This window comes from Canis aureus, chromosome 24 (assembly GCF_053574225.1).
Source record: "Canis aureus isolate CA01 chromosome 24, VMU_Caureus_v.1.0, whole genome shotgun sequence".
In the NCBI taxonomy this organism is placed as follows: Eukaryota; Metazoa; Chordata; class Mammalia; order Carnivora; family Canidae; genus Canis; species Canis aureus.
The window spans coordinates 12,244,517-12,256,793 of NC_135634.1; the positions used below are offsets into that span (position 1 = coordinate 12,244,517).

Here is a 12,277-nt window from a genome sequence, read left to right on the forward strand (position 1 = left end):
TCTACAATTACAATATTTCTTTATAATGCTTTTTTTTAAATAATGCTTTTTGTTTAGAAATACTGGTAGTAATGTCTGCTCTTTCATCTCTGATTTATTAATTTGTCTTCTCTTTTTTTCTTTTCTTGGCTTGTCTGTTTAAAGGTTTTCCAATTTGTTCATCTTTTTTTTTTTTTTTTTTTTAAGATTTTTATTTGTTGGGGCACCTGGGTGGCTCACTTGGTTAAGCCTCTGCCTTTGGCTCAGGTGGTGATCCCAGGATCCTGGGATTGAGCCCCTACGTCAGGCTCCCCATGGGGAGTGTGCTTCTCCCTCTCCCTCTCCCTCTGTTTCCTCTCTGATCATGCTCTGTCTCTCTCTCTTTCAAGTAAATAAAATCTTATTTTTTTTTTTTAAAGATTTTATTTATTTGAGAGAGAGCACATGAGAGAGCAAGTGAGCAAGCACAAATGGAGTGGGGGGCAGGGCAGAAGGAGAGGGAGAAGCAGACTCCCCACTGAGAAGGAAGCCTGATGCCCAGCTCAATCCCAAAACCCCCAAATCATGACCTGAACCCAAGGCAGACACTTAACCATCGGAGTCACCCCATCCAATTTGTTCATCTTTTCAAAGAACTAACTCTTCTTGGATTCACAGATTTTTCTCTATTGTTTTTCTGTTCTCTATTTCATCAATTTCTACTGTAATCTTCATTCTTTCCTCCCTTCTGCTTCCTTTAGGTTTAGTTTGCTCTTCTTTCCCTAGGTTTCTAAGGTGGAAGAGTGGGTTATTGATTTGAGCTCTCTCTCCTTTTTCAAAGTAGGCATACAGCTTAAACTTCCCTCTACACAGCTATAAATTTTAGCTCCATCCCATAAGTTGTAGAATGTGACATCTTCATTTTCATTCATCTGTTTTCTCATTTCACTTTTGATTCTCTTCTTTGCTTCACTCACTAGTTAGGAGGGTGTTGTTTAATAGGTGAGCCTCCCACATTTCTTACTGTTACTGATTTCTGTTTTCATTCCACTGTAGTCAGAGAACATACTTTGTAATATTTCTATCCTTTGAAATTTCTTTTTTTTTTTTTAAATTCTTTATTTATTTATGATAGTCACACAGAGAGAGAGAGAGAGAGAGAGAGAGAGGCAGAGACATAGGCAGAGGGAGAAGCAGGCTCCATACACTGGGAGCCCGACGTGGGATTCGATCCCGGGTCTCCAGGATCGCGCCCTGGGCCAAAGGCAGGCACCAAACCGCTGCGCCACCCAGGGATCCCTCCTTTGAAATTTCTTGATGTTTGTTTCTTGGCCTGGCATATAGTTTATGCTAGAGAATGTTCCACATGCACTTGAGAGGAATGTATATCCAGCTGTGATGGCTGAGGTCTCTTATAGATGCCTGCCTGTTGGGCCTAGCTGGTTATTAGTGTTGTTGAAACCTTCTGTTTCCCTTTTGATTTTCTGTCTAGTTGTTCTATTGAAATCTTCATCCATGATTGTTGAATGGTCTCTGTGTGTCCTCATTCCTGTCAATTTTTGCCTCATGTATTGCTACTCTGTTGGTAGTTGCAGATGTTTATAATGTATCTTTGTGATGGATTGACCCTATTCCTTTTTTTTTTTTTAAGATTTTATTTATTTACTCATGAGAGATGCAGAGAGAGAGAGAGAGAGAGGCAGAGACGTAGGCAGAGGGAGAAGCAGGCTCCACACAGGGAGCCCCATGTGGGACCAGATCCCAGGCTTCCAGGACCACGCCCTGGGCCGAAGGCAGGCGCTAAACCTCTGAGCCACCCAGGGATCCCCAGATTGACCCTATTCTTACAAAATGTCCCTCTTAATCTCTAGTCACATTTCTTGTTTTAGAGTCTATTTTATCTAATATTAGTATAGCTACTTCAGCTTCCTTATGGGTGCTCCAAAGCTCTGCTTTTAATTTTCAAAGGCTTTGATGGGCACTGTAAATCAGGGAAGAAATTACCTCTTTTCCTTTTTCTTTCCCCTTCATCTTTCAATGAAATACTTTACCAATTAACCAACATACTTGAATGCTAAGTATGGTTCCCAACATGAAGACCTGTGTGATGTGAAAACTCTTGTATCTAGATAGAACCCTTCCATGCGATTGGTTCATCCTCTTCACTTCATCAATTTAAATCACATCCTCCTTAAAATAACAAGGAGTCCTCATGACCCAGACTTAGAGGTAAGAAATGAAAATTAAAGGGAAAAGGAAATCAGGAAAAATTGTGTTAAAATCAGAGGAATAGGAAGGTGTTAGGAAATAAGATGTTTACTCTTAAGCTCCTCTTCAAGTCAGAAAAGCTTCCCCCAATTCTTTCGATCATTCACTTGCTCTGAATGCAGTGGAAGAACCCCCAAGTGATGCTGATGGGACAATAGGGTGGAATGAGAATGGCACGCTGGGACCTCTGTGTCTGTGTGCCTCAATGTGCCAGAGTGAGTACTGATTTCAAAAGGAAAAAAACACATTTAGAAAATAGATGTAATACCACTCAGAGCAAGGGGCTCTGTTTGATCTTTCCCTGCGTCTGAGCCCACTTGTCCTGAAGGAGGATAGCCCCAATACTCCGATTGGATGAGAAAACCTCATATTCTGTGCCAGTTTCCTGTCACTGCTTTGAGCTCTATGAGTTCAGAGAGGGGAGGGTGGCGTGACCTCAGCCTAGCTGTGTGTTGGCATGAGTCCCTGGTGACAGTGTGTCTGCGCTGCCAGTACACCGACAATCTTTGGAGCACCTCTTCCTCACTCAACAACCAGCCAATTTGGTCTCAGGAAACCACTCTGCAGTGCTGGCTGGGTTCAGAAGTCATTTTTAATTTTGTGACAAAGACAAATGTGTCCTATGGGAGTAGTAAGTGGTTTTACTGGTGATATTAATGGAACCGTGACCTCTTCTGTATCTATGGTCCTACAAAACAAAAAATGTTTGTATTATAATATGTCAGGCAAGTTCATTCTTAGCCCTTCCTTGAGACAAATTGTAGAGGAAGTATACTATTAATAAGCCCAGAGCATATTTGTGTGTGCGTGTGTGTGTGTGTGTGTGTATCCAGTCATAAGCTCATTTGCAAATGCAATGGATTTTAATGCCACTGCTGACTTGATACAAATGATGTATCTTGAACTGTGTTGGGCTGGGCATAATTCATTGAAGTTCTTAACAGAACTGCAGCGGGCCCAGTGCTGATATTGGTATTGGCTTGTAAAAGGGCAATAGTTGTAGTAAAATTCAAGTGTTGGGGAGATCCAAAATGATACAGGGAAAGGAGAAATTCAAAGGCACATTGAGTTCACCTCTTCTGTTTTCATTTGGGATTGGCATTCATTAGCCTAGAAATGACTACACTAATGTTTACTATTTCCTGCACAAACTTTTTATGCCAGCATCCTTTGTTGCAAATAGTTGCTTAAGGAGACAGTAAATTAAATGTGAAGGATTTACAGTTTTGTTACATGAATTAAACCATTTCCTGGTGTTTGTGTTTACCTTGGGCCTCACAAAGAAGACAAAAATATAGACTCACAGGAGGAAGGAAAGGAAAGATCAAATCCCAATCGTTTCTGCCTTAATGTCTAGCTCAGCAACTTTATTTAAGGGAGGAATTTTGTGCTGATAAGTGAATCTTTGTCTCTGTATAATTAACTTTTCCTCTCTGCATATGTTGCTATACCTGCTGAGTTCTCCTAATAGGCATAGAACTATTAACTGTGCAGTGTTAGTGTCTCATTCTATTGGGCAAAACTAAAGTAAATCAGATGCAGAATTGGTAATTTGCCTCAAGTAAAAATGGATGCTGCTTTATCATCTGAGGCTTAAATTCAGCAATTCAAACTGTTGTTATAAAATAACACATAACCATTCTAGAAAATCTGACAAATATATAAAAAGGTACATAAGAAATAACAACAAAGCCACTACTCAGACATTTTAGTGTATTCGTTTGTTTTTTTTTTTTCTAATGCCATACCTGAATATATATTTATACCTTTTATAGTTAAGATCATGGGTATAATTTGTGATTCTCATACCTAATACCCTCTCTCTATAAGTTCAAATCTCGCATTATAATAAGAAAGGTAACAGCTAGCACCTATGCAGTATTAACTCTCTGCTAGGTTCCATTCTAAACACTTTACATGTATTCCTTCATGTAACCCTCATAATAGCCCTTTGAAGGAGATTTTGCAAATGAAGCACAGAGAGTAAAATGATTTGCCTGAGGTCTCATAACCAGTAAGGGGCAGAGCCAGGATTCCAACCCAGTTTGTAAAGTGTGAGCTCTGAACCCCCATGGTCTGCTGACTCCCTCTGACTCAGCCTTGTAACGCCTTGTCCCTAAGCCTACCCACACAGCCCTGCCCCTGGGCAATTGTCCTCTTCTCAGTCCTTTCCCCACTGCATGTGTGAAAATCAGCCTAAGTCTCTGAAGAGCAGTTGCCAGCTCTAGCCCTTGGTGGGGTGGGTAGGACTCCAGCCCTGAGGGTGGTACAGGGGAAGAAGATCAGTAGACACCGGCCTCTGGGCCTGGCTCTGCTTACATCATTTCACGTATTTACACTTCGGTCTTATCTGTATAAGGACAGGGTTCTTGGCTAGTCCTTCCTTCATTTTCTTAGTTCATTCATTCACTTATTCATTCATTCATTTAATACACATCAGATCGAGATGAAAACAATCTGTTTCCTCTCCTCTAGGAGTTCATCAGCCAGTGTGTAGCCAGAGAAGTAACCTGCCAATTCAGGGGAAGAGTGTGTGAAGTGTTGTCATTGGAGATTGTTGGGAGCTTGGGGAGAGCTCCTAAGGTGGGCTGGGGCGGAGAGAGGGTATAAGGAAGAGGCTAGCCTAGCAAGGCTAGCAAGGATGGGAGGAATTATTTAGAAATCTAGAGTGTATGAGCTTAGCTGTGATAATAGAGTCTTTCTAGTGTTGAGTGTGTGTCAAATGATTCCATCTTAAACAGGCTACACTAATGGTACTTTTTTTTGGATTAAAACTACAGGAATTTATTGTCTCACATTCTGGAAACTAGAGATTGAAATCAAGGTGTCAATGGGGGGATCCCTGGGTGGCGCAGCGGTTTGGCACCTGCCTTTGGCCCAGGGCGCGATCCTGGAGACCCAGGATCGAATCCCACGTCGGGCTCCCGGTGCATGGAGCCTGTTTCTCTCTCTGCCTGTGTCTCTGCCTCTCTCTCTCTTTGTGTGACTATCAAAAAAAAAAAAAAAAAGGCGTCAGTGGGGCCATGCTACTTCTAAAACCTGTAAGGGGCTCCCTCCATGCCAATTCCTACCTGTGCTATTTGCTGGCAATCCTTGGCAGCCCCCCCACTTGCACCTTATCGCTCAGTCTTTCCCTGTGCATTCACATGTGTTTTCCCCACATGCCCATCTCTCTGGGGCCATCTTCTTATAAGGGCACCAGTCACGCTGCAGTAAGGCCCACCCTACTTAACCGATAATTCCTTAGGCAGTGGCTCCATTTGACTCAATGAGATCACATTCTGAAGTATTAGGGGTGGAGGACTTCCACATTTTGTTTTTGGGGAGACACAGTTCAACTCATAACAACTTAATAGCTACCATCTAGTCTAGGCAACCACTGCCTACTTACTGCTCTGTGTCTCCATTCTCCATTCAGTGTCCAGAATGAGGGAGCTTCTGAAAGTGCAGCAAACAGGTAGGGGACTCTGGGTCTTTCCGGTCCAGATGGAGAGAGTTAAGGTCAGACTTCTTTCCATCTGGGCATTTAAGGCTGAAGTCAAGGGCAGAAGATGGGAACACAGTGATCCTGAAGATGTCAGTGGGTTCCTGAGGGTGAGGGCATGGGAGACTGAATGTTTCTAAAAGATCTGCTGCTCATTCTGGTCCCCAGAGGAACTACAGAGAAGCTGAACAGGTGGTTTGAATCCTTTTGGCTTCTGAGATTTGGCCAGATGCCATTCTTCTTAAGGGTATTATCTTGGTGATTATTTAAAGCCTTTTCAAGCCCTCTTTCATGCAATGGCACATATCATGCTATTAGTAGATACATAGAGCATACTAAAGAAATCTAATAGCCCTAGGAAATCAGTGCAGTCTTCAACACTGCTTCTCCAGCCATTCCCCTTGCCCTGAGCAGCTCAGAGCTTCTAACTCATTATTAGTCTGCTGGAAAAGGTCTAGAAAACCTTGAAGTCAAGCTTCTATCATTCAAATGCTAATCTTCTCTCCAATTTGACACCTTTGCATTAACTCTATCTGCTCCGAAGTCAGCTGACCATTGCACCCAAGGCCCTTTGACTCCTTACAAAGGCTCTGGAGGGCGCTTCCTGAGGCACTTAGCATGGCTCTGGTAAGAAGTTTATGCAGAATATTCTCCTTTCTTTCTCCATGTACTTTTATGGCTTTGGGCTGTAGTAAGCTAAACCCACCCTCCCTCCCCACCCCCATCACAGTTGCATCTTTGGGCATCAGGGGTAATCTGACCCAAGGTCAAGACCTGAGTAAGGAATTTGGTTTATTACAGAAGCATTTCTGGGTAAAAACAAAGAGGGCCAAATTCAGAGACAAGAATGTGAATTCGTGGATTATATTAAGGGGGACCTGTGGCAGTGACCTTATTGCCCTCACCTAGCTATGGTGTCTAGATGCTGTTGATACAATCATTTATATATATATATATATACATATATATATGTATATATATGTATTTTTCATTTTCTTCTCATTCAGATACAGGTAGACCTTTCTTAGAGATGCACAGTGAAATACCCGAAATTATATATATGACTGAAGGAAGGCAGATCGTCATCCCCTGCCGGGTCACGTCACCTAACATCACTGTTACTTTAAAAAAGGTAAAACCAAGCAATGCCTCTTTCAGCATATCTTTACTGCATGTGAACACAATGCATTTTAAGTCCTTTTATCTCCCTGGAATGATTTTCTTACAGACACTTGGGCTGCTCAGTGGACTTTTCTCGGATATCCTTTTACTATAAAGGATAAGTGCTAGAAGTCATCCTCAAGCATGTACTTAAATGTAATAACATGACAATGTTGTGGTCATAAATCTGTGTGGATATAATGAACAAAAATCATGCAAATGTTCATATATTGCCACAAAACCAAATGTCTGCAGATGTGAGAAAAACCAATTCTGTTGCTTATACAAATTAATAGCTTGTCAGAGACTGGTTAATCTAATTTTTGCTAAGGGCAGAACTGTGAGACAAGTGCATATGGAACTACCACCTGAGTTTGAGTTGTGAGAAAGAAAAAGATTTGGAGTAGAATCTAATAAAGATAAAACCTAAAATGTGACATTCCAGCTAATTCATTGATGCTAAGAGTTTGGGAGCAGATTAGGGTTAAGAATTGGACAAGAACTCCCCAAATGGAAAACTGTGGTGAGTCCTGAGAGCTTGAGCTTTAAGAGGAAAAGTTAAGGCTGTCCCAAGGCAGCACCTAGCACCCCCATCACATTGTAGGTACTCACATAGTGGTGGTAGTAGTCAAGTTGGATTTTCAGTATCACTGGTTGACTCTGAGTCCTGGAATATGATGGAGGTGTCTACTGTCTTCTTCTCCACTTTCCTATATTACTGATTCGATTTAAGCCCTCACTATAGTCCATTGGTGACAGGTTTTAGCTCCCATGATATCTGTGTATCACTGCTGGTATTTATAGAAGCAGTATATTTCAGTGGTGGAAACTCCAAAGGGAGTCTAAATCAATTGGTGGAAGGAAAAACTGAGGTTCTGAGGGAGTGGGGGACCTCACAGACCATGCTGAGCATTGGAATCCGTATCTTGATTTCTCCCTCTGTGCCCTTACCACCTTTGCAAATGGTTTACTTTGGGCAGGAGAAAGACCAGTGGTTAAGAACAGAGCACACTGCCTGGGTTCTTCTCACCCTACCACTTAACCTGCTGAATAAACTGGCAAGTTATCGAAACTTCCTCCACCTCAGTTTCCACATTGGAGAGATGGGAGTGATTACAGTGGCACCCACCTCACATGGTGTTAGGAAGTAACTGAGGTGATACATAAAAGCCTTTAGAGCAGTTCTTTGTACAAGCTGAGCCCCATTAAGGGTTATCTATTATATTTATCTAACAGTTTAATATCCAATATGTGATTCGATATTGTGATATTTATTATCAAGCATGGTATCCACTCCTCTGAGTCTGAGATGATAATCACTGTGTGTGAGTAATATGGAATCTACCATGGGGCTGTGGACTTGTCTGTTTGACGCAAGCTCCTCGTCCTTTTTGCTCTAGTGCAGATCACTTGTCTGTTGTAAGAAACTTTCCCAAATTCCCCCATGTAAAAACCTGAGAGGAGCTTATTTTCTCTGTTATTCTACCTAAGATTTATAACACACATGAGAGAAAGAGAAAGAGAAAGAGAGAGGAGAGAAAACCATAGTGTTCTTATAGGGATTTGGGTTTGCCACATATATATGGAAACTATTCTATTATGTATGTAAGTTGCCCTGAAGTTGTAAGATCTTTCCCTTCCACTTCTCTTCTTGTTCCTTTTAACCTGCTGTCCCCTCCCTTTCCTTTCTCTATGCCAGTGTTGGCGTAGCCGTGATAAGCTGGAGGCAGCCTCCTAGACAGTCCTTCCTTTCAGGGCTGCTCCCCTGCCTGCCTCTTTGTGACACTTGTGGCCACCACCATAGCTGATGAGCTACATGGTCTTCTGCTAATTTCTCTCTCGTCAGCTCAGAACAAGGTTTCTTTGTCAATGAACTACTAGTAGTGGCAGTGAGGGTAGATAAGAGGAAGAGAAACTTCCTCTGCAACCTTTAAGGAAACTTTAGTGTATTTCTCGATTGTGCTGAGAGACCATCAGCAAACCCTTCTTTTAGATGCAGCACGGGATTGCGTTCCCCTATGTTTAAAGCATCAGAGATCTCAATCCCTGACTTAAATTTTTCTGAGCTTTTCCCTTAGTAATTTGTACCACATTAGAGGGGAGGCTTCTTTTTCCTCCCGCCAGAGATAGAGCCTTCCTAAGTTTGCAGATAGAATCATGATTTACTAGAACATGAAATGCATCCTTCACTTGCTTGCAGTCCTTCATAAACAGGGTGCAACTCCTTTCAAAGCTGTGTGACCCTCTGGTAACACAGACCAACACAGACATGCTCACTGGGAGGGGGCGCTGGTGATGTTTCGCAGAGGAATTTCTGCCATAGAGTCGCAAATCCCAGCCAGATTGCTCCTAGCAATATAAATAAATGATAAACAGATAAGTGATGCAAGGTGCACTTTTTAAAAGAAGATGGAAAAGATCTGAAGCTTCCTCAGGGCAGTTTGGCTTCTTTTATCATCTGTTGTGGGAAGGTAATCTGATTTTTTTTTTTCCTTCTCCAGCGGGGGATAAGTCATAGTGGTCATCAGAGATGCCTCTGAAACTGGGCTGGCAGTCTGGCATCAGGGGAACATGGCTGGACCACTCTGAGGAGCAATATCCTTTTATAAAGCCTAATCCCAAGGTGGATTGTTTATATTATAGTCTTTAAAAATAAAGTTCTTGGTGTCCAGTAGAAGGCATAAGGGAAAATCAAATCGTAGATTCCTTTCTTCTGTCTGGACTCCCTGTGTTTGGGAGCACTTCATTCACCACAGTGTCTCTGGCCTCCACATCTGTTTGCAGCTGTCTTGACTGTTTCCCTAGATTTCCCTCCCAAAGGCAGAGTCGAGGCCCTCAGCCTTCTCAGAATGATAACTCCAGTGAGCGCCAAGTGAATGCTATGAATCTCAGAGGACTTAGAATTACTTAGTCTTCTGAAGACAGCCATCACTACATAAATCATACAAAATGGGAGGACAAGTTACGGCTTGTTAAAAACTCCAGATGATGAGGCTCAGAAGGGTAACCTGGCGGCCCCAGTGGAAAAACCCTACTTGATTTTTCTATTGAGTATCAGGCCAGTCTGTTACAAGGATGATTCCTGGAGGCCAAGTGATACGGGCTCACACTGCAAGTCTGACATGACAGGTCTATCCCGGGTGGGTGCAGCCTGTCACCGAGGCTGATAAGGAATTATCGTAATTGCTATAATTTATCACAATAATCTAAATCTTGAGACATGGAAAGAAAACTAAAAAGCTAATTATGACAAACTGGTTTTTACCTGTACTATTTTATTTTCACTATAGATGAAAATTATGTTTTCACAGGCTTCTCATCAAACAGTATTGCCGCAGTGCTAGTATGATTTCCTTAAAGCATGTTTTTTTCCTTTTCAGTTTCCACTTGATACCCTGATCCCTGATGGGAAGCGAATAACCTGGGACAGTAGGAAGGGTTTTATAATAGCAAATGCAACATACAGAGAAATAGGGCTTCTCACCTGTGAAACAACAGTCAACGGCCATTTGTACAAGACAAACTATCTTACCTATCGACAAAGTAAGTGATGTTCCAAAGGCATGAATGCAAGCCAAAATGCTCAAGGGTTTATCTGCTTAATGAAAGCTTGATTTAAAAAAAATCTCATTTCTTCTGCTCACAGCCAATACAATCAGAGATGTCCAGATAAATACCCCAAGCCCAGTCAAGTTACTTAGAGGTCACACTCTTACCCTCAACTGTACTGCTACCACTGCCTTGAACACAAGAGTTCAGATGAACTGGAGTTACCCTGGTGAAGTGAGTGACATTTTTCTATTTCTCCTGGAGGACAGTATTTCTTTTTAGCAAGTGAAATGCCATTGAATCTTGGAGGTGGGCAAAATCAGAATATTCTGACTCCTGTGGCAGTTTGAGTGAAGAGGAAGCTGTGGATTTGATTAGGGTGCTTTCCTTGTCTGATGTTCCATGAGTGTGTGTGCATAGATATGGTCTTTTGATGTCTGGAGGTTTTGTTTTGAAGTGTATAGGCTAGTATTTCTACTGCATAATTCCAAGTGGAAAAGGGGATTGTTTCATCCTTGGAAACTATTCTCTGGGATTTAGAGATGAGAGAGAAATTTATCACTAAATGCCAGGCAGGGCCTCTCTTTTGTAAGAACAACAACAAAAAGTTGTTTGAGCGCTTTAATTTAAGATACTGGCAGACAGTGAGGCACCTGACTGGAGCATGTTTGGAAAAGATATTACAACCCAGCCATCCAGTATTCCATTCCATCTATTAAGTGACAAAGGAGCAATGCTGTCCTTCAGAAAAATGAGAAGAATGAAGATTGAGTTGGGTCTCCTTATTCAGACCAAACATCCTTGCAGACAATCATTGTTTGAGACTGTATAGATGGGGAATCTATGATCAACTGTTAAGAAACTGTAACTGTCACTGTGGCCCCTATTTGCTATGTGACAGTATGATTAATGTGGCATAAGCACAGTCATGTGTTGTGTCATTCAGATTGCCCAATCACAAAGTTAACTGATGATTAAATTATCTGCAAAAGGATGAATGTATCAGCCCCAAGCTACAATTGTTTCTCATCAACATCTCTTGCCATGGAAATAAAATAACCTAGCAACAAAAAGATGTAACAAGTGCCCTGTAGAAACCCTTTAAGGACTCATCAGTCATATTTTTCTAGAAAGTGATATTGTTTCATTTAAATAGAAATGCTAGGACTTGCAACAGTATTTTTTGGGTTTTGATAGAAGTCAGACATTAGATATTCTCAATAAACACCAAGAGAGAAGAAACTCTTATCCTGTTGGTGGCTCTACTGTAAGAATATGATAATACATCTACTGACTGCTAGTTACCTTCTAAAATGGCACTGTCCAATAGAACTTTCTGTGATTGAAATATCTTTTCTGACTAATACAGTAACCACTAGCCACATGTGGCTATTGAGGGCCTGGAATGTGACTAGTGTAAGGAACTGAATTATTTTTATTTTATTTTATTTTTAAGATTTTATTTATTCATTCATGAGAGACAGAGAGAGAGAGAGAGAGAGGCACAGATACAGGCAGAGGGAGAAGCCGGCTCCACACAGGGAGCCTGACATGGGACTTGATCCCAGGACTCCAAGATCACGCCCTGGGCCAAAGGCAGGAGCTAAACCACTCACCCACCCAGGGATCCCTTTATTTTGATTTTAATAGCCACATGTGGCTGGTGGCTGCAGGGCTTGACAAAGCAGTTGTCAGAAACCCAGGATCAGCTGTTTTCCAAAGGCAGAAACAATATTGATGTTACTCGAATTTGGAAGAAAGGAGTTCTCTAAGGGAGAAGACAAGTAATACCTACATGTTACTTTACATAGAGTTGCTGAAAATCCCTCAGGCTAGTAATTAAAGGATTGATTATCT

At 41.7% G+C, this 12,277-nt stretch overlaps 1 protein-coding gene across 8 annotated transcripts in view; it reads left to right on the forward strand.

The window, feature by feature from the left end:
• FLT1 (fms related receptor tyrosine kinase 1) overlaps positions 1-12,277 on the forward strand; it is a 178,791-nt gene that overhangs the window by 44,141 nt on the left and 122,373 nt on the right. For 5 of the 8 annotated variants that reach the window (XM_077868262.1, XM_077868260.1, XM_077868261.1 and 2 more), the window contains exons 4-6: positions 6,718-6,842; positions 10,252-10,414; positions 10,518-10,654. In XM_077868262.1, the coding sequence (XP_077724388.1) occupies positions 6,718-6,842; positions 10,252-10,414; positions 10,518-10,654 (425 nt within the window). Of the gene's footprint in view, positions 1-2,677; positions 2,952-6,254; positions 6,338-6,717; positions 6,843-10,251; positions 10,415-10,517; positions 10,655-12,277 lie in introns of those variants that run through there. The other 3 variants (XM_077868264.1, XM_077868265.1, XM_077868263.1) reach the window with 3 other exon arrangements.